This window comes from Polypterus senegalus, chromosome 4 (genome assembly GCF_016835505.1).
Source record: "Polypterus senegalus isolate Bchr_013 chromosome 4, ASM1683550v1, whole genome shotgun sequence".
NCBI classification, from domain to species: domain Eukaryota; kingdom Metazoa; phylum Chordata; class Cladistia; order Polypteriformes; family Polypteridae; genus Polypterus; species Polypterus senegalus.
In genome coordinates this window covers 223,455,641-223,479,322 of record NC_053157.1, presented here as the reverse complement: position 1 = coordinate 223,479,322, position 23,682 = coordinate 223,455,641, and the positions used below count along the sequence as shown (strand labels likewise).

The 23,682-nt window shown below is 38.2% G+C and overlaps 1 protein-coding gene across 3 annotated transcripts in view; it reads right to left on the bottom strand.

Moving 5' to 3' along the window:
- Window positions 1–23,682, bottom strand: part of LOC120528058 (zinc finger protein 32-like) — a 43,419-nt gene that overhangs the window by 7,750 nt on the left and 11,987 nt on the right. For all 3 annotated transcript variants that reach the window (XM_039752046.1, XM_039752048.1, XM_039752047.1), the window contains exon 2: window positions 15,340–15,869. In XM_039752046.1, coding sequence (XP_039607980.1) covers window positions 15,340–15,727 — 388 coding nt within the window. In that variant the 5' untranslated portion in view covers window positions 15,728–15,869. The remainder of the gene's footprint in view (window positions 1–15,339; window positions 15,870–23,682) is intronic.

Genomic DNA, 23,682 nt, shown 5'->3' with positions numbered 1-23,682 from the left:
AGGAACTTGCTTTCCCAGCCTGATCTTTATAAGCCAGGGGCAGTTCCTTAGTGGTGAGGTAATGGCGGCTCTGCCACTTGGGTGTGGTGCACCCATAAAACACAAGCAAAATCAGGGAGCAAGATTACCCACACAGAAACCAAATAAAAGACCAAATAAAACTGGCCCAGAAAACATAATTAGACAAATAGTATAAATAATAACCTAAATTACAGTAATTTATTAATTAAAATTCAACAAAAGAAGTTTAAATATAAACCAAGGAGGAAGCATGAAAAAAACAAGAGGTGGTTTAATAATACCAATCCAAAGCAGGTCTATAAAAGTCTGAAAATGATTGCATAAACAAGGTGACCATTCAACACAAAGACCACCGGCTCTTGCTAGTAAATCAATTGTTTCATTTTTTTTTTTTTTTTGTAAAACAGGATTTGAAAACAATGATTTCAGTACCCAAAAGGAGCGGACAAGGACAGACCCAGGAAGGCTGTGAAGCTTGTGGCTCTTGATGTCCTGCTTCAACCAGCTCTGTCCAGTTCTTCATTTGCTTTCTAACTGATCACCTGAGCTGTGGAAACAGTCAATAATTAGCCCAGTACTCAAGGTTTGCAGGCCAAGCAGTCTGATTGTGGCACTCACTTCCATTCCAATGAAGTGCTTTAAAAGCATCGGAGTAACAGAGTGATTCCTTATAAGATAACCTCCAAGTAGTGCACTGTTCAGAAAGTGCCGATTTTCTTACATCAAAGGTGTTGAATTGAGATGCTAGGGAGCTACTGTGGCTGCAGGTTTTAATTCTGGCCACTTTCTAAGTTAGTAACCAATTAGTGCTGCTAACAGAACAGACAACATCACCTTAATTTTAATTGACTTGCACTCATGGTTTCATTTTTTTTCTCTTTAAAAAGCACCTGATCAATAAAGCGATGCAAAGCAAGCCAGCAGATGACCAGCTAACTTACATCCCATTTGTCTTTCATACAATATCTGAGAAGAAATGTCTGAGAAATATCAATCTCGTGTTCTGGAAAGCATTTGGATAGTGATCTCTGGAAAAAAAAGGAAATTTGTTTTGGAAATGAAAGAATGGGAGTATTGACACTCCTTAGAAATTAAAATTTGTGAATTTCCCCTTGGGATTAATAAAGTATCTATCTATCTATCTAGAATTAAACAGCATGTTTCACTAACAACTAAACAGGAGATTGGTTGGAGTGAAACTGTTGTCCCCTGCATGACAGGTTGAGACCCCATCTGTTGGTTTGCTTTACATTTGTTCATTGTTTGGCTGCCTATTAAAGGACAATCAGTTAGGCAAGTCAAATGTAATTAAGGTTCAATTAGCAGCTGTAATTGGTTATTAATTTAAAATGTGGCTAGAATGAAAACCTGCTGCCACTGTGGTTAATCCTTCAGAGTTTGATACTCCTGTTGTGCATCATGTCTACTCTTTCCTTGACAAGTCCACAGCAACTTTTCTGGATTTGTCTTTGCAGCCAGTAACTAAAGTTCCATCATATCAATATGTCACTGGGTATTTAATACACTTTAAACTTGCTTATGAAATATGACACTTTCATGCATTTTATTTTTATTAACATTAATTAAAATCTCAATGACCATGCTGAGGATGAAGCAAGAGGTTAGGATAATTGATGAATAGAAGGAATAAAACAATCATCATATTTAGCAGTAGTATTACACTGCTTGGATTTCTTTATTAAAGTGTACATATGTGGGGTACCTGGTGCTGCACAGGGTGATGACACCAAATACATTTCAAAAAGGACTGGAGATCAGACTACCTTCAGAAAGTATTCAGACCCCTTCATATTTTGTTATCTTGCAGCTTTACACTAATCTTCTTCTTTTGCCTGCTACCATTTGGGGTCACCACAGCAGACCATCTTTTTCCATATATTCCTGTCCTCTGCATCTTGGTCTGTTACAACCATCACCTGCATGTTCTCTCTGTTCCCCTTACCTGGCAGGTCTATCCTTAGAACCCTTCTCCCAATATACCCATCATCTCTCCTCTGCACATGTCCAAACCAACACAATCTCGCCTCTCTGACTTTGTCTCAAAACCATCCAACCTAAACTGACCTTCTAATGTACTCATTTCTAATCATGTCCATCCTCGTCCCACCCAATGCAAATCTTAACATCTTTAACTCTGCCACCTGCTTTCTGGTCAGTGCCACTGTCTCCAGCCCATATAACATAGTTGGTCTCACTACTGTCCTGTAAACCTTCCCTTTCACTCTTGCCGACATTCTTCTCCATCTACTTCACCCTGCCTGCAATCTCTTTTCCACGTTTCTTCCACAATCCCTGCTACTCTTTACTTTTGATCCCAAGTATTTAGTATTTAAACCAACCCACCTTTGTCAACTCTACTCCCTGCATCCTCCCCATTCCACTGACCCCCCTCTCATTCACATACATGTATTCTGTTTTGTTCCTACTGACCTTCATTCCTCATCTCTCCAGAGCATATCTCCACTTCTCCAGGGTCTCCTCAACCTGCTCCCTACTATCACTACAGATCACAATGTCATCAGCAAACATCATAGTCCACGGGGACTCCTGTCTAATCTCATCTGTCAACCTGTCCATCACCATTGCAAATAAGAAAGGGCTCAGAGCCGATCCTTGATGTAATCCCACCTCCACTTTGCATCTGTCACTCCTAACACAGACCTCACCACTGTCGCACTTCCCTCGTAAATATCCTGTACAACTCTTACATACTTCTCGGCCACTCCCAACTTCTTCATACAATATAACAACTCCTCTCAACGCACCCTGTCATATGCTTTCTCCAGGTCCACATGAATCTATTTCTGGCCTTCTCTGTACTTCTCCATCAACACCCTTAGAGCAAACATCACATCTGTTGTGCTCTTTCTTGGTATAAAACCACCCTGCTGCTCACTAATCATCACGTCTTTTCTCAACCTAGCTCTCACTATTGGATCTCACAGGATTGAGGGAAATCTAAAAGAGCAAAGTACAGAGACATCCTTAATGGAAAAATTGGCACTTTAACATCACAATGAGCCAAAGGTTCACCATTCAAACGGACACAACACTAAGACATAATATGGGAGTGACTTAGGGACAACTCTGTGAATGTCCTTGAGTTGCACCACCAATCAGACATCTCTGGAGATACTGTACCCGAAAATAGCTGTCTGCCAAGGGACCCCATCTCATGTGTTAGAACTTGGATGGGCTGTGCAGAGAAAAATGGCACAAAATAAACCCAAACCCAAGTGTCTGAAGCATGTCATATTAAACCCAACAAAACTCCAGGATGGACGAGGGGGAAAAAATGAACTTAAAATGATTTTAGTATAAAGCTACAACATAGAAAACGTAATCAATAATCACAGGGTCTGAATACTTTCTGAAAGTACTGCAAATTCAACAGTTTGGATTTGTATACTGGGCAAAAACAAGCAGGGGTACCTACTGCAGCCTGGGGTGTTGGCATCAAGTGTTCCATTGTACTATTGAAAAATATATTACAAAAACTGGTGTTGACAGGTTCAACGGTGTGGATCTGAATACTCGGCACACAAACTTGACTTTATATATTACTAGCCACAGTACCTGTTGCAGTCAGGAAACAGAATGAATACAAAATATTTGCTAACTCTTGCCCTATGTGTACCTTCAGTGACTTCTTCATATGAGTGTTTATGGAAACATCTCTTCAACGGTGCTCCAGCTCTCAAGTGTGCTCCTATAAAGCTGAACTTTCATGATCTCCTTATTTTCAAGGCACCTTTCTCACCTCCTGTCCGGTTTAATGCTTGCCATCTTTGAAGGAGACTATCTTAGCATGCATCTTGCACTCACAGTCTTTTGTTGCAGCACTAAAGCTAATCTTACCAATCAGGTTGCTCTGATGGATTGGCACACAGACCTTAGTGTTTTATTATATAGTAGATATTCTTGCTTTTTTTCTATTTCACCATTATGTTGTCACAGTCTGCAAGAAATAATTTCTTGGGCTCTGCTGCTAGAAGCAGTGAGATAGTTCTTTGTTTCTAGAGATTTTAAATGAGGAAAAAGATGAAGTACCTACTTAAACTCTGGTTGGTTTAAAGTACCAAAGCATTATTAACTCAAATTTATCGAAGTGCATCGAGAACCCCACAATCACTAGACCACAGCCATGCTGGAGTACCACAACAGCCGACCTGCTCAGCCTGTAAGATTGAAGTCCTTTGTATTCTTCCACTTTCTAAACTTTTACACAGCACATGAATAATAGCAGGAGCACCATAAGCGCATCAATTAACAGAGAGGGAAAGAAATATCCTCATTGCAGTGGTGTTCACTGCGCCAAATTTCAATGGGATTTTCCCCACAGAGCCTGATATGGATTGTATGCTGAAAGTTTCTTTAATACAAGCAAAGTACAAAATTATTATATAAATCTTGACTGTCATTGTGGTTATTTTTTCACCACTTTGGCTTTGAGGTGGACCTTCCCACACTGCATTTCCCTACAGTTGTCCATTTCACGGAGCTAATCGCTTCCTTCTTCAGTGTTTCAGGACTTGAAATTCACCGTTTTAAATGGAAGGGTCTCCCTTTGTTTAAACTTTACACAATTTTGCGGGGTTTCAGACTCCACAGGTGGAATGGAAGAATGTTTGGATGAAAAAGTAATAGTTTAGAAAGCATGGTGATAATATTCTGGGCACTCTTTAAATGTCACAAGCACAAACATTTTTTTTTTTTTTTTGTTTCCAGTAGTTTATACATTATTAGTAGAAAAAAAAAGTGCAAAAGTTCGCTGATCACACTGCTATTGTGGGCTGCATCAGGAGTGGGCAGGAGGAGGAGTACATGAAGCTAATCAAGGACTTTGTTAAATGGTGCAACTCAAACTACTTACACCTTAACACCAGCAAAACCAAGGAGCTGGTGGTGGATTTTAGGAGGCCCAGGTCCCTCATGGACCCCGTGATCATCAGAGGTGACTGTGTGCAGAGGGTGCAGACCTATAAATATCTGGGAGTGCAGCTGGATGACAAATTGGACTGGACTGCCAATACTGATGCTCTATGTAAGAAAGGTCAGAGCAGACTATACTTTCTGAGAAGGTTGGCATCCTTCAACATCTGCAGTAAGATGCTGCAGATGTTCTACCAGACAGTTGTGGCGAGTACCCTCTTCTACGCGGTGGTGTGCTGGGGTAGCAGCATAAAGATGAAAGACGCCTCACGCCTGGACAAACTTGTTAAGAAGGCAGGCTGTATTGTAGGATTAAAGTTGGACAGTTTAACATCTGTGGCAGAGCGACGGGCACTAAGCAAACTCCTGTCAATCATGAATAATCCACTGCATCCACTGAACAGTGCCATCTCCAGACAGAGGAGTAGCTTCAGTGACAGACTTTTGTCACTGTCCTGTTCCACTGACAGACTGAGGAGATCGTTCCTCCCCCACACTATGCGACTCTTCAATTCCACCTGGGGGAGTAAATGCGAACATTACTCAGTTATTGTCTCCTTTCTTTTTTTTTATTTTTTTCATTTTTATTACTATTTAATTTAATATTGTTTCTTTGTATCAGTATACTGCTTCTGGATTATGTGAATTTCCCCTTGGGATTAATAAAGTATCTATCTATCTAGACTGACTGATAACTATTTTGTTATCTCTGCTATTCTAACATTAAATAATTATTTACATTTTGCATAAACGATACTTACAATTACTGTATATTTAGCCAAAATAAACTTGCTGCAGAAAAATTTAATCAGTAGAGTAATATAAAAAATATCTAAAGAATGCAAAATAAAATATGGCGAGTGAAATTAAGACTTGTATTGGTATCCATACCATTCTGTTTTTTTTCTGGCAGGATGTAGTATTCGGCAGCTTTAACACACTTGAGCAGTCAACAAACATAGGGACTGCAAGTGTAAATAATGTTAATTTAAGACACAGCTGCCTTGCCACAGGGAAAGTAGTGTTTGCAACCCAGGTGCTCTCTATGCGGACTTTGCATGCTCTGCCCATGTTTGTCAGGGGGTTCCTCCTAAAGTCCAAAAGACATGCACTTTAGTTGGACTGGCACTGCTAAATGGATTCTGGTGTGGGAGTGTGTGTTCACCATGTGATGGACAGGATGCCATTGCAGGTATTGCTCCTGCCTTGTGACCATTGCTCGATGGGATAGATGGATAAACGGATGCATAATAATAAAGAGACTATTGCTTGTATTTCCAATACCTGATTAACCAATTTCACGGTGTGCACTTCACTTCAGTGGTTTTCAAATTCTGTTCTTTGAAAACCCTGCGGCTGAAGGCGTTTTTCCAAAACAGCTTCTGCTTTTAATTGGACTCCAATCTTTGATATTTTTCAGTTTCTTTGCCTCAGCATCGATACAGGCATTTTCATTGGAATGCAGCAAGCATTCTTCTGTGTTACATGGCGATACATTTATGTCTAAGATTTTCATTTTGATTTTCCAACAGTTTTGGACATTATTAATGTGGATCTTACCAGGCCTCTTCAAACTTTAATTTGGTTTCATCTGAGACATTCACTTGTAAACTTGCTCTTGTGTTTTGGCTTATGTTCATGCTGCATTATCCAGTTATGTTTCAGCCTCAGGCCACAAATCGATTACCAGACGCTCTTTTTAAACTTTTTCTGCTAAAGGGCATAGTTCCTGGTTTCTTCAAAAATAGCAAGTCTCCAAAAGCAACCCCACCCCATCACATTGGCACCCCCATGTTTTATTATAGACCAGATGTGCTTACTTCTGCACGGCAGACTTCGTGAGCCCTGTGTCATCTGATGAGCTCTGTCTGTCTATCCATAAATCACTATTCCAAAAAGGCACAGATATCATCCATCTGTTTCTTTGCATTGATGTTCCTCTTGGATAACAGAGGTTTCCACTTTGCTCCTCTCCCAAGAATCCCATTTTGACTCTGTCTCATGAACACTGACTACAAATAAGGCTGAAAAGGCCTGCAATTCTCCATGACTTCATTTATCATTATGTCAAATACATAAAATTAAAGTGAGGTGCAAATGATTAGCACATCATTAGAGAGAACCTTGTCTGACCAGTTCTATTTAAATCTCAGACACTTAGCTTGTAATGAAGTATACAGGTGCATCTCAGTAAGTTAGGATATCATCGAAAAGTTAATTTATTTCAGTAATTCAATTCAAAAAGTAAAAGTCATATTGTATAGATTCATTACACACAGAGTGATGTATTTCAAGCATTTATTTATTTTCATTTTGTTGATTATGGCTTACAGGTAATAAACTCAAACTTCAGTATCTCAGAAAATTAGATTATTACATAAGACTAATAAAAAATTATTTTTAATACAGAAATGTTGGCCTACTGAAAACTCTTGTCCATGTACACACAACACTTGGTCGGGGCTCCTTTTGCTTGAATTACTGCATCAATACGGTGTGGCATGGACGCAATCAGCCTGTGGCACTGCCGAGTTGTTATGGAAGCCCAGGATGTTTTGATAGCGGCCTTCAGCTCATCTTCATTGCTGGGTCTGGTGTCTCTCATTTTCCTCTTGACAATACTCCATAGATTCTCTATGGGGTTAGGTCAGGTGAGTTTTCTGGCCAATCAAGCACAGTGACACCATGGTCATTAAACCAGGTACTGGTACTTTTGGCAGTGTGGGCAGTCTCCACTTGAAAATGAAATCAGCATCTCCATAAAGCTTGCCAGCAGAGGGAAGCTCTAAAATTTCCTAATAGTTGGCTGTGCTGACTTTGGACTTGGTAAAACACAGTGGACCAACACCAGCAGAAGACACAGCTCCCCAAATCATCACTGACTGTGGATGTGGACTGACACTAGACCTCAAGCAACCTGGGTTCTGTGCCTTTCCACTCTTCCTCCAGAATCTGGGACCTTGAATTCCAAAAGGAAATGCAAAATTGATTTTCATCTGAAAAAGAGGACTTGAGCAACAGTCCAGTCCATTTTCTCCTTTGTCCAGGTCCTCTGGTTCAGGAATGCTACGACAGTTGTAGCCCATGTACCAGATACACATGTCTGTGTGTGGTGGCTCTTGAAGCTCTGATACCAGCCACAGTTCACTCCTTGTCAATCTCCCTGAAATTCTTGAATGAGCTGTGCTTCACAATCTCCTCAAGGCTGCGGTTATCCCTGTTGCTTGTGCAACTTTTCCTGCCACATTTTTTCCTTCCACTCAACTTTCCTTTATTATGCATGGATACAGCACTCTGAACAGCCAGCTTCTTTAGCAATGACCTTTTGTGGCTTAGCCTCCTAGTAGAGGGAGGATGTCAATAACTGTCTTCTGGACAACTGACAAGTCAGCAGTCTGATTGTGTGGCCTACTGAACCATGCTGAGAAACCATTTAAAAGCTCAGGACACCTTTGCAGGTATTTTGGGTTACTTAGCTGAGTGGACCGGGACACCAGGAGTCGACAATATTGAACTTTTTCAAAATATTCAAATTTTCTGAGATACTGAATTTTGGGTTTTCATCAGCTATAAGCCATAATCTGCAAAATGAAAAGAAATAAACACTTGAAATATATCACTCTATGTGTAATGAATCTATATAATATACAAGTTTCACTTTTTGAATTGATTTACTGAAATAAAATCAACTTTTTGATGACATTCTAATTTATTGAGACACACCTGTATGTTACCATCATGCCAAGAAACAAAGTGCACTCTGGGGCCTACACAAAGGTTATAGATTCCTATGAGTCTGGGATAAGAATTTAAGATCATCTCCAAAGAATTGGAAATCAACCATTCCACTGACCAGAAGATCACCTACAAATGGACACAATTTGAAACAACTGTTGAATTTTCCAGGTGAAGTTAACCCAATTAATTGCTAAAAGAATGCTTTAAGAAGCACAGAACCTCCTCATGGGATCTGCAGGTGGTTCTTGCCACTGTTGATGTCACAATGCATGACTCTGCCATTAGAAAGTGGCTGCAAAATTAGATCAACATGGGAAGTGTGCCCAGAGGAAAACTAGAAAGAACATTAAGGTGAGACTAAAGATTTCATGTGAACATCAAAGACCCGGACTTCTGTAATAATATGCTCTGGGACAGAGGAGGCAAAGATAGAGTTGTCTGGCCACAATACAAAGGAACCTGCTACCAAGTATAAAGCGTGGTGGGGGAAATGTTCTGCATTTCTATATCAGGGTATGGGCAGCTCACTACCACAGAATTCCTTAGGAATTCTTTGATGTACTAGTGGCTGCTTGCCGATAATGTGAGGCCATCTTTAAGAATAATGAAGCTCAAGTGAAACTTGATAACAACCCTAAACATACCAGTAAATCCACCAAGGAATGACTGAAAAGAAAGAAACTTAGGGTTCTGGAATGGCCAAGTCAAAGCAGGGCTCTGAATCCCATCGAGATGCTGTGGAGAGATTTGAAATAGGCTGTTCTCTTGATTCACTGACACAATGTCTTACTTGTGCTTCTGAATGGATGAGTAGTAATTTTCTCAAACTAAATAAGGAGAAAACAAAAATTTTAGTGATTGGCAAAAATGGTTATAATGAGGATATTAGAAATAAACTTGATGCATTAGGATTAAAAGTCAAGATGAAGGTAAAGAATTTAGGGGTAACTAATGACTCTGACCTGAATTTTAAATCACATATTAATCAGATACTAGGACAGCATTTTTTCACTTAAGAAATACAGCAAAAGATAGAACTCTTATAACATTGCAAGATGCTGAGAAATTAGTTCACACTTTTGCTTTTATTCGACTAGATTACTGTAACGCACTCCTCTCAGGACCACCCAAAAAAGACATCAATTGATTGCAACTCGTGCAGAATGCAGCTGCCAGAATCTTAACTAGGAAAAGAAAATCCGAGCACATCTATCCAGTTTTAACCTATCTAACACTAGTTACCTGTGTCATTCAGAATTGACTGTAAAATGCTGCTTATGGTTTATGGCTTACAAAGTCTTAATTAATCTCGCTCCATCCTAGATTGTGGAATGTCTTTCACGTTACACTCCAAATAGTAACCTTGGATATTTAAATGAGTGCCTGCTTATAATTCCAAGAGCTAAACTTAAAAGAAGTGGTGAGGTGGCCTTCTGCTGTTATGCACCTAAAATCTGGAATAACTTACCGATTGAAATTCGCCAGGCTAATACAGCGGAGGAGTATGAAAAAAAATGCTAAAAACACATTATTTTAACATGGCTTTCTCATAGCTTCATTTTAGCATAATCCTGATACTCTGTATTTGCATTAAGTATCATTATCATTCATGGTGGCTCTGAAATCTATACTAACCCCTACTTTTTCTGCTGTTCTTTATCCGGTTTTCTGTGGTGGCGACCTATCCGGAGGAGGGGTAAAAGTTTCTTCCAGTCAATATCAGAGCCTCCTAGACACTTCTACTTGAGGGGGCAAAACCAGTTATTAGAGCCAAGTGGGTACTTACATAGGCAGAAATTGCATATCTGTTTATTTATGATTGAATAAATTAGTATTCCCCCCCCCCACCCCCAATTACAATCACCTTTATCTCAAGATACTGTTTAAATGAAGATTATATCTTGATAGCTCGACATGTGTTACAACATAAAGTGTTTCATGGGGTGTACTTTTTCACAAGGCTGTACATTATGCAACTGTTTCTACAACTATCTAATATCCTATTCAGTCTGAAGATTTAAAACCACCAACTGTGACAAATATACAAAAACGGAGGAAATCAGGGAGGAGGAAATACTTTTTCACAGCACAATATGAAGATATAAAACCATACTTGTGATACACAGTACCTTCATTTATTTGTTTCAAATAAGACGCATGCTTTTATGCAACCATTTGACTCTTTGTGCATTCTGTCTGTTGTACTTTAATTGAAAATGACCCATCTGGGCACATGCAGTATTAATTCTCACAGTATACTGTGAATTTTCAGTGTCATCCTAAACATTGTTTCATTGTGCTAATTGTATTATCTTCTACTAGAAACTGTATGTAAATGATACATTCTGGTTCAACTAAAGAGACAACAAAAGTGGCTGATATTTTAATCCTTCACTAAATACAAAAGTGTGCTGGGCTTCTTGTAATATACATATGCAATCTACTGAATCTCATTACCTGTCCACTCAATTGCTGCTACAGAATGAGGAAATATGATTTTTTTTTTGGTTTAGCTGCTATTTATTGATTATGCAGAGATGGGCATCACCCTCCCTCATAACATTAACTGCATCCAAAAATGGAAGGGTTGACATTAAGGCATGTAGTTGCAATCAGGAAGGCAGCCAGGACAAGAAAGAACTGGTTGCTTTGAAAGCAAACCTGATAAAGTCATATCCACTGGATTGAGCTGCAAAAAAAGTCAATTAAAATTAGAAAACTGAAACAGTTAATTGACTCATTTTTTGTGGTCCTGGGGGGCTGCAGTGGGTGCAGGCTTTCATTTTGTTCCAGCCCAGTTTCTTAATTAGAAGCCAATTACTGTTACTGAAGCCCTTATTGCTCAAGCCATATTTTTGTGAACTCGCTCGTTAAGATTTCAAATCCTTAATTGCTTTTTTGCCTTAAACAGCTGCAGTTCCTGCCTTTAATTGCTTCTTGGTTTAACCGGCTGCCAATTAACAATGAGATGCATATGACAAAGGAGCCAGCAGCTGACCATCTAACCTGGTCTTGTTTACATCTGCGTGTGTTCATCATATCTATTTTAATAAAATGCTAGCAGTAATTAACGTCAGGATTCTTTAAGCCGGTTCATACTTTCTTACGTAATTAATAACACAGTTATCTAGAAAGTTTGTAAAGGAACAGAGAAACTTCTAGAATACCAATTATGTACTTATAAATTGGAGTGCTCATTTTAAGCTGTCAGGTAAATAATGGTGCAGGATGGATAGAGACGGTGACAGTCCTGGTTTCTTCAGGGACATTGCGAATGTAATCAGTTTAAATGACAGAATACAGTAAGGCAGTAATGGGACAGGAATCACAGATAACAGAAGAATGCTCTGCATGGAGTGAGGTCATTATCCCAGCCCCTCAGGGGTCTGTTGTTGGCCCCAACTTGTTCTAATTCATATTAAAAAACACAGATTCCAGCATAATTAGTGAACTTGTGAAATGTACAGATGGCAGTAAATGTGCTAAGGAGGCAGCAAATGTAACTAAAAAAGACCTGGACAATATTCAGAACTGGCCAAAAACAGGAAAATTGCAGTCTTAGGAAGAAAAGTGGAAAGAGCCACATATGGGCAAAAGGAACATCAAAACAAAATGAGAGAATCTAACCTAGAAGGATTCAGGGGTATTGGTTAATGCAACTTTCTCATTGCCTGAGCAATATACAGAAGCAATATTTTTTAAGCAAGAAAATGTTAGGTTTTACTCTACAATATTAAATTGTACAAATCGAGGACTGCTGGGTTTTGATTCTACAGCAAAAAATGACAGGACAGGGTGAAAAGGACTCAAAATAAATGAGACATCACTACTTCACTGGTCTGCTTCAAAAACAGGCCTCACTCCAGGGAGCCTGGACTGCACCGATCCAAAATGTCAGCTCACAATAAACAAAGATGTCCTTCAAGAGAGGGGATAACCATAAACCTTCTGCACAAAACAAGGTGAACAGGTGTCATAATTAATTAAAATCAAACCAGGACTTTATGGCTCAGTCTCAGATATAGGCCTTGCCTCGGACAGCCTGGCCACAAGTTCAAAAGGCAGGCTTCACTGCCTGAACAGGTCCAAAAAGGGGTCCAGGCAAAAATTCAAAATTATACAAGATATGAAAATAAAATGTCCTTCAAGGGAGAGGTTAACCATAAACCTCCTGACTTACTTGACAGGCAAAACAAATGTTCTTTAAATAATTAAAGAAAAAAATGGCCAGACAGGGAACATGTAAAAACAAGGCATTGCTGGTATGCCAAAAGCAAACACGTTCAGTCCATAATCCAGAATTCAGGAACCACAAAGATTATAGCAAAACATCCAAACAGTACTTACACAATTATCCAAATTCTAGAGACCTACACAGCAGCTGTGGACGTCAACAATGATAACTAGTGCTGGGCGATATGGAAAAATCATATATCACGATATGGGGTATTTTATATCACAATAACGATATATATCACGATATACCACCCACAATAAAGTACGTTTCCAGTTATTCTCTGAAAAGTTTGACAAAAATATCATTGCATACTTTTTTTTGCAACTTTATTTTGAAGTGACATTTAACTGAACTGTCACAAAACCACAAGATGGAGTTTCTTTGCGAAAAAGTTCATTTTTATTCTTGATTATCACTTATATAAAGGGTAGAGTATGCATTGCATAGCGACAAGACATTATCATTCATTTGTCATAGCCTATTTAATGCAATATTTTCTTTAGTAATTGATAAAATTAGGTTAAAAACGATAGAAGAGAAATAGGACGATAGAAAAGTGTCTATCGTCCCCACGATATATATCGTCATATCGCCCAGAACCAATGATAACCATACAAAATACACAATGCATATATAATAAAGAATACTTAAAAAGCATTAACAAAAAATTACAAAGTGACAAAGACCACAGGAGAAATAATTAAAAAACAGATGATCTAAAAAAAAGGGAACAAAACCTGACAGAAACATAACACACTATCCTCGCACTATATAATGCACTAATGACACCACACCTAGAGTTGTGTGTGCAGTTCTGGTCACCACACTACAAGAAAGACATAGCAGCACTTAAAGCTTTACATACAGAAGGGAGCATCTAAATGTATCCCAGGACTCAAGGATAAGTCTGGTATTTTTCAGGTCAAAAATTATTTCACAACACAATCATGGATTTATGCTAATTTGCTAAATGAAATTTGTTCTAAAGTGTATTGATCGATCGATCGATCGATAGATAGATAGGTGCTCCTGCACTTTAAAATTGAGGTAAACGGTACTGGGTTCCAAATTCAAAAACCTTTAAATTTACTGAACACCTCCAGTTTGAAGCAGCAAAGGTTTGATTTAAGAAAATGTGCCTTCCACGCTTCTGAGGCATGCTTGTGACAACAAAAGTAACACATTTGTCACAGATTCTCTATACTATTTCCTCAAGGCAAGGGTGCATTTCCTACTGGCTTGTTTGTTCTCAGTGGCCATTGTGGGTGGAGTTTTGACATTTCCAATAGGCGCACCTTACTACTTGCGTACATACTGAACCATATTGAAACAGAATTTGTGTTATTTTGTAAAGATATTGCCTGCTGTCATCAGTACCATTGTGTATGCATGTGCACAATGTATAAAAGGCAATACCATGTGTATAAAAGAAAATAAACTCAATTACCATACTCTCTTTTATGTAAAGTATTTTACTATTTAATATACTGTTGTGTCTCTCCACCTATGTACTGTACAGAGCTTTTTATTTAACTGCAAATCTTACATTGTCTCTCAAGGGCAGTTTATGTTGTAACTTGTGTGCTAAAAGTTTTTCAAGTAAGACAGACAGACGTTTTGCAGTCAAGTAGTTACAGCACCAAAGTGTAGTGATGTGTTGCATCTTTATTTATAAGCAATTGAAAGTGTCACTGTACTTTGTACAAGGGACAACAATTACTATATATCCTAAAATACAGCATTGCAAAAGTACTTTTGCATTTAATTTTTTAAATCTCCCATTGCTGTACTTTTTAATTTCAACTGATTACATTATGAGTCTCCTTCAAGAAAAGAATTGCCATCATCTGCACTTCTCCTGCACTGTTCTTTATTACTTGCTGTTGCAGAATTAAGGTGGCAGTTCAAAATTACTACTCCAGTTGAGAAGTATGCAAGTATTCTAGAAATGTCTCTGTTTCTAGATGTTTTTTTATTATAATAACTGAAAGCCAGAGTTGGGAGGAGGTGGATGACCAGAGTTGCTTGCTGGAAGAGGAGAGGAGGCGGAGAGAGAGAGAGAGAGAGAAACGGACGAAGAGAAGGACTGTGAACTGCACGTTGGTGTATCTAATGTGTTGTGCTTTGGCGAGCATGGAAGAAAGGCATCCCAGCTGCAAATAAAAGTGTATTGTGTGCTGCACTTGTGTCCCTTCCTGTCTGTGTCGAGTTAGGGCGATTGTATGTGCCCCAGTGGTCCACAATATATAATATACACATACGAACATACATACATATGTACATACAAACAGTCACACAGATTCGGAAAGAAAAAGGAATAAAATGAGCAGGCGCTGCCTACCATCTAGAAGTAATTGCAAAACTGCTTTTTTTTTTTTTTTAAAACTTACATTTTACAGTCTGTAGTGCAGATAAGGTTTGTTCTTGCTTTTCTCTCCTGCAACACTTTCCGTCATTATTCTTATCCTCAGGCTCCAGAAATTCAGACTTCACATGGACCAAATGCTGCTGGGGAGAGCAGCACCTGCATGTTCTTGAGCAGAGGCCATTTTCCGACGACACTGCTTCTTTAAAATTATTTACAGCTTCATGATTTTGTATTTTAAGGCTGACAGACACGTGTTCAGAATCCTCTGGAATATCATCTATCTCCCACTCACTGTCTTCCTGCTTCATGCACAGAATCTCATCCGTAATGAGAAAAGATTCCCATTCACACTCCTCTTCTTTGATTCGGACTGTTTTTTGCTCCATGTCATCCTCTTCATGGAAGGCCATGTTCAATGAGGCGTCTCACTCTTCTCTGTTACTGCACCAGACCAGTGTTCTAAGATTCCTTTTTCAGAATTTAGATCTGCACTGGATCCAGTCAGAATCTCATTGTGAGATAATCAGTGTTAAGGCTGCTCCACCATTTTCTCTGCAGAAAGAACACAACATAAAATCTTTAGAATTTGACCAAACATTCTGAATTATATCTTATTCATTTACATATAAATTAAAAAGTAAATGGTAGCCCTGGTATTTTTAAGTCATTCCTGTGTCCAAAGAAAATCAGTGCCAACACTTCCCACTCCCAACCGGTGAATGTAGACACAGCATACACAAGTGACTCACACAGTGATCACAATAAAAGAAACAGGGAATGCTTATGCACACACTGTGAATTGTTTAAGTCATAGAATCAAGACCATGCCACTTTAGTGTGTTCAGTATTGTCATGTGTGCAGAATATAGTAAAATGCTTATTTGTATGCACTATTCAATGTGCAACACGTCACCTCTCTTTAAAACCAGGAATTAGTTAATAGAACAATCCTAAATTGAAACTTATCCCTTAGTTACTTAATTACTTAGACAGACAGACAGATATTAGTTTTAGTATAGTTGGTAGGATAAGATAGAGAGATATTAAAATCTCGTGTTAAATATCATGAATCAAATGGAAGAAACAGCAGACTAATAAAATAAAGAACTATCCAAGCATCCTATAACACCCTTTCTTTGGGACACTAACAAGCCATAAAACCAACAAATCATTCACCACTGCATCAAAGCATTGTGGCAACATACAGTCCTGCTTAAGGTTTTTACAACAACTGCTTGTTTTGTGATTATTTGTCTTTTAATGACAAAGTGCATATTTAATCACAATTTTTCATCTCCCAATTGAAATTTAAGACTATTATAATAAGTAGTGCTTTGAAAGAAAACGTCCATGCAACAAACACTACTGTTCAGGTTCAAAAACAAGTTACCCTTAGTTAGAATATTAGAAATGTTGGCAATTCAGCGCAACAAGCATATCTATCCTAATCACCTAAATTGTCCAAAATAACATCACATTGAGATCTGAAGGTCCTAAAGTCCAGTTTTCCAGTACACTATTTGGTAATGTATTCTATATCTTTGTAGTTCTTTGAGTGAAGAAACATTTTTTAACATTGGTGCATAATCATCCCTTAACAAATTTCCAACAATGTCTCCATCTTCTTGTTAAAGGGTTTATTTCAAAGTAACAGCCTGGATCCACTGTATTAATTCCTTTCATGATTTTAAACACATTAATCAGGTGACATTTTAATATCAATTTGCTTAAAGTTAAAAGGTTCAATCTCACCTCATACCTTTTAGACACAAAATCAGCCTAATCGCTCTTTTTTGGACTTTCACTAGCACTGTTGTATCTATTTTGTAATACGGTGACCAAAGTTGCACTAAAATGAATGTCTTCCATCAAGGCACAGCTGGATCATGTGGATCAATGACCAAGTTAATGTTAATTTTAGACAATTAACTAATGAAATGGATCAATAAGGAAATGCCAAAGCAGCTTTACCTTAAATACTTGCTACAGCCAGTACCTCAAATGCATGACTAAGTGGCCCTGCCCCCTTGGGCTCCACATATGCTCTACAGCATATATTTATCCATCCATACGTTTTCCAAACCTGCTTTATCCAAAGCATAATATAAAATTACAAAATATTTACTATAAATCACAATATAACATAACTTCAAAAAACTAATTACATTTAAACAAAAATAAAAACAAAATTTATAAAATAACATTTGAAAAACAATGGCGTTATGCTAACAGTCGGTGTTTGTTCCCTTACTTAGGTTTATTTTCCATTTTATTATTATTTATGTTTATTAATTATTTTTCATGTTTTTTTGTTTTAATGCACTTTTTGCTAATATTGTTACAATTACTAATTATTTAGTATTTTTGAGTATTTTAAGAGACTTTTGAACTTTTAAAGCCTGTTCTTAATTTTTGGCCTTGAAGCTCATGTTTTGAGGAGTTCGAAGACAAGCTGCTTTAGTTGAGGCTGTTTTTGAGGCAGGTCAGTGAGGGTCCTGGTCTGGTTTTGGTCCTTATTTGAGACCCAGCACTCGTTTTCACCATTTTGTGTTGCTGTGCTCACAACAAACAAAAACATAGATAAACAAAGAACACACTTGAGACAGGGAAGAGACCCTAGCAGAAACGTAACACCTTGTTGCAGGTCTTGGGTTGGGGTGGCTTCTGATATAAGCAAGGTTGAATGGCCACATGTTACCATACAAGTCTTAAGTGTTCACTGGCGGACATGGAATGGTAGTGTTTATGGTCAAGCCAGGGTTCCTCCTTTGGCTATGTTTAAAGTTCTTCTTTTTTGTCTTTTTTTTTTTTATCACTAACGTTCAATATTTTCTAGCATTTTTTATAATACTGCTCTATTCATTTATTTGTTTAACTATGTATTATTTGTTATTTTTATACAGTTTGCTTATTGCAAAGAATTTTGCAATAGTGGGACTGATTATAACAGGTGCAGTTTTAAAAGATTTTTAAAGAGGGGTGTGGAAAGAAATAAACATTGCACCTTAGTTTTCTGGTAGCATCATACATGTCTTTAGGACCACTATATTTCTCAGAGAAGGGTCTAGATAAAAACAGAAAACTTGTCTTTGAGAAATGTTCCATGACTAATCATAATCTACAATGAGATGAAAACTATAAGAAAAAGGCTGTAACCCAGTGAGGGAATGAAACTGTTATCCAAGTTAGTCGAGAAGAAAATGCTGAACTTTTGGTCTTAGATGAGATCCTACTTAGTTTGGTACAAAACATTGCGACTATTGATTACAGTGTTCTACCCCTAGTATACACCTGCTGCTTGATGGGAACTATGTACTTGTATCAGTTGCCTCTCCCAATTACAACCCTTTTCCCTGATACAACATACAGTCTATATTTTAAGGTAGACCAATATTTTTAAACATTGGTTTGGCAAACAAGCAAACAGATTTTGATTTTATTTTTTTACAAATTAGTAAAACAGTTGAAGACAGAAGTTTACATACACTTAGTGATTTTTTTTTTAAACTTACTTTATAACCCATCCATAGGTTTTATACCAACAAACAATTTTAGCATATAATTTAAGACATCTGTTTTGTGCAGGGCTATTGTAATTTTTTCCAACAATGTTCAATGTTTTATTGACTATACCACAATTCCAGTGGGTCACAAGTTTCCATACACTTTGTTAACTGTGCATTTAAACAGCTTGGAAAATTCTTGAAAATGATGTCAAGCCTTTAGACAATTAGCTCCTGATAGCCAATTAGCCTAATTAGAGTCAACATGTGGATGTATGCTAAGGCTTACCATTGAGCTCACTGCCTCCTTCCTTGACATAATGGAAAAATCAAAAGAAATCAGCCAAGAACTCGGGTAGGGGTAAAATTGTGGACCTTCACAAATCAGGTTCATACTAGTGAACAATTACAGTAATACGCAAGTGTAAACATCAGGGGACCACACATCCATCATACCGCTTAGAAAGGAGATGCATTTTGTCTCCTAGAGATGAACGTATTTTGGCACAAAAAATGCAAATCAATCCCAGAATAACAACAAAAGGACCTTGTGAAAATGCTGGAGGAAACAAGTAGATATGTATCCAATATCCTATATCAATATAATCTGAAAGGCTGCTCATCTAGGAAGAAGCCACTGCTCCAAAGCCTCCATAAAAAAGACAAGACTGCAGTTGGCAAATGGGGACAAAGATCTTACCTCCTGGAGAAACGTCTTCTGGTCTGATGAATCCAAGTTTCAAACTTGGCCAAAATGACCATCGTTATGTTTGGAGGAAATAGGGTGCAAGCCGAAGAACACCATCCCAACTATCAAGCATAGGAGTGGGAGCATCATGTTATGGGAGGGACTGGTGCACTTCACAAAATGCTGTAGATGGCATCATGAGGAAAGAAAATTATGTAGATATAATGCAGCAACATCTCAAGAGTTGAGATCAGTCGGAAATGGGTCTTCCAAATGAACAATGACCCCAAACATACCTTTTGCGGCAAAATGACTTAGGACAACAAGGTTAACGTATTGAAGTGATCACCACAAAGCCCTGACCTCAATCTGACTGAAAATTTGTGGGCAGAACTAAAAAAAGTGTGTACAAGCAAGGAGGCCTAAGAACCTGTCCCAGTTATACCAGTTCTGTCCAGAAGAACAGGCCAGAATTCCAGCAACATATTGCAAAAAAATTCTGGAAGGTGACCCAAAACGTTTGACACAAGTTACACAATTTAAAGGCGATGCTGCAATATGCCAAATGTATAGCTTGTTAGAATAAAACCTGTGGAGGCATTATAAAGTGAGTTTTAAAGAATTCACCCTAACCATATGGAAACTTCTGACTTCAATTGTATCTAAAAAATAAGAACCACAACCTTTCAGGCACGACGATATACTCGCATTTAGAGACATCAAATGCAGGACGTCCTATCTCTTAAGTTTTAAAAAGCTATATTTATAGCAAAGCAAATTCCTTCACACAAAACAAAGAGCAAATGAAACCAATTACAAAGACTTAACCTTGGACTTTCAATCATTTCAGTCATTAACTCATTAAATCCTTGTGGTTGTCTCCATGAAAAAACACCCCAGGATTAAAAGTGATGTAAAAGCAAGCCTAAGATGCTTTTTTTTTTTAAACCACTCAATCCATCTAAAACACCAGCATTGATTTTAAAAGACTTTAAGGAGAACGACACATTCTGGAATACTGAATTATGTCAACCTCATCCTTTTTATCATAATTATATCTGCTGCTTAGGTATCACAAAGCAGACTGAAGAAATACAGTATATTCCTTTGTTTTCAGTCTGGCAAGAGCTGAACTTCATCCAAATATAATAAACTAGCAAAATACCCGCGCTTTGCAGTGGAGAAGTAGTGTGTTAAAGAAGTTATGAAAAAGGAAACATTTTAAAAATAACATAACATGATTGTCAATGTAATTTTTTTGTTACTGTTATGAGTGTTGCTGTCATCAAGGATTTGATTATCATTATTTCTTTCAGTCAGGTTCGTATTTGGAGGATGTGTTGTGTTCAAGTTATATTCCGTGTTTGTCAACAGTTGTAAAGATAACAGGTTTCATTCATCAAAGTGTTCACTACCCAAATCGGTACTCGTGAATCTAAGATGTTTAACAGGCATTCCTGGTATTAAGTGGTGAATTTGCTTGCGAATATTTAGCGGTAGCGTGTCTATGAACTTAATTTAACCTTTCCCAGTCCTGCAAAGTCAGTTCACGTGAGCCGCTCGGAGTACATGCATCGAAGCACAAGCACAGCTGAAAAGCTATCTCGTGCGATCTCGCGATGTCCACAGCTTTATTTAATGTTAGCTCAGACCCGGCACTTAAAAGTTTCTCTCGCACTTTTGCCGAGTTTGCGCCAAACACTATTCTATCCCTGACCATCTCATCTTTGTTTGCATAAGCACAGTCCTTCACCAGCAATTTTAACTCAGCTACAAAGTGCTGAAAAGTGTCATTTATACCCTGCATTCTCTCATTAAACTTGTATCTCATGAATATCGTATTCGTCTTAGGCATGACAAACACCAGCTGCAGCGTGTCTATGAACCTAATTAAAGTTAAGCTTTACACCCTGCTTTCCTATTCGTTTTTGTAAGCACAGTCCTTCACCAGCAATTTTAACTCTGTTACCACAATTGTAACTCTGTTACAAAGTGATCAAAAGTCTCGTTTATACCCTGTGTCTTCTCATTAAACTTGTATCTGGCGAATATTGTATTCATCGTGGCATGACAAACACCAGTGGCAGCCTGTCTATGAACTTAATTTAAACTTTAGGTTTACACCATGCTTCGTTTCCGCAGTAGCTGCACTTATGAATATGCTTGTATGCGTCACACGTTTCATATTCTTTTACAGCCTTCTCAATTGTGTAATGCGTTTTTTGAACAGGTTTCATTCATCAAAGTGAAAGCACAGTCCTTCACCTGCGAATATTTACCTTATATGGGCAGGCATTCAATTACATGGGAGGCGTGATGATGCGGGATGCAACTCCGCCTCACACAGCGACCGAGCAGCAGGCTATGGCCGTATATATGGACGAAAGTAGGTCCCAGTTATGACCGTTACGCGTAGAATTTCAAAATGAAACCTGCCTAACTTTTGTAAGTAAGCTGTAAGGAATAAGCCTGCCAAATTTCAGCCTTCCACCTACACAGGAAGTTGGAGAATTACTGATGACTGAGTGAGTCAGTCAGGGAGGGCTTTGCCTTTTATTAGTAAAGATACATCGAATTTCAGCTGCATCAGACTTCTACTTTTAATAACTGAAGGACATCAGTTTGCAAAATTTGCACTTTTACAATAATGGGCAAACTAACACAGCATCTTATGTACTTGTTGACATATTTTAGAATAAACCGATGATTGCCTTTAACTTTTCTATATTACGAGAATATGTCTGTAAGATGCATTACTTAGGAGACAGCAAGGTTACTCTCAACCTCAAGATTTCTGATTCCAGGGTTAAAACCTAAAAGATGGTCTGTGCAGATAATTCACACATTCTCTTCATGTCTGTCTAGCCCACGGGTGGGCAGATTCAGTCCTGGAAGGCCGCGGTGGTTGCAGGTTTCTGTTCTAACCCAGTTGCTTAATTAAGAACCAATCCTTGTCAATTATTATTTTATTTCATGTCTTGTTAGTGCTTTAACTCTGTGTCAGGTAATTTTCATATCACAGATTTTTGTTCCTTTCTAAAGATATCATCCAAATGATTTAAAGCCTAAAAACAGACAAGTTATTCTCAGTGCTTCACTTTTTTCACTTCACTCTCCTTCCAAGTATTTAATTAACCCCAATAGTGCATGATAAATACACACGGGTGTAAACGGAAACAAGCTAAATGGAGAAATGTTGGTCTCTTTTATCATTTGCATCTGCTTGCTAATAAGGAGCAATTAAAAATCAAGGGTTCAAAATTTTAACAAGTGAAGCAGATGTGTTACTTGAGCAATAAGTCATGTCAGTCATCGTCCAACCCACTATATCCTAACACAGGGGCACGGGGGGTCTGCTGGAGCCAATCCCAGCCAGCACAAAGCAGGAACAAATCTCCAGGCAGGGCGCCAGCCCACCGCAGGGCACACACAAGCACACACTAGGAACAATTGAAGATCGCCAATGCACCTAACCTGCATGTCTTTGGACTGCTGGAGGAAACCGGAGCACCCAGAGGTGCTTCTTATTAAGCAGTTGGGTTGGAACAAAAAACCTGCAGCCACTGCGGCCCTCCAGGACTGAATCTGCCCACCCTTGGCCTAGCCTATTCTCTCTTGGGATTCCTCCAGTTTTTCTTGCACATCTCACAGAAAGGCATGTAAGGTTAACTGGCAATTCTAATGTCACCCCAGGGGTGTGATGGTTTGATTCCAGCCCGATGATGTTTGGATAGGCTCCAGCCTCCTAGATATCTGAAATGGATTAAGTGGATCTGTTACAGCCAATATAAGTATTTACTTTTTATTGTACAGCATTGAATGACAGTGGATTTAATTTGACTTTTTTGACACTGATCAATAAAAAACAACTCCTTAATGTCAAGATGAAAACAGATCAATGATCTAAATTACAAATACAAAGCACAAAATAATTGATCTGATACAAATTCGTTACCTTAAACATGACACACCAAATTATGACTGGGGCAGCAGGGCTGGTTCTAGAAGTTACGTACAAGTGCCACCCAGTGAGTCATGATTATCATTCTCTTCTGATTCTTTGGAGGTTGAACTGAAGCATTAACAGTGAACTCACAATTATTGCATGTATCATACAAGTACAATACAGTAAGAACACATGTATTTTAGAGTATATTAACTGTTGTACAATTGG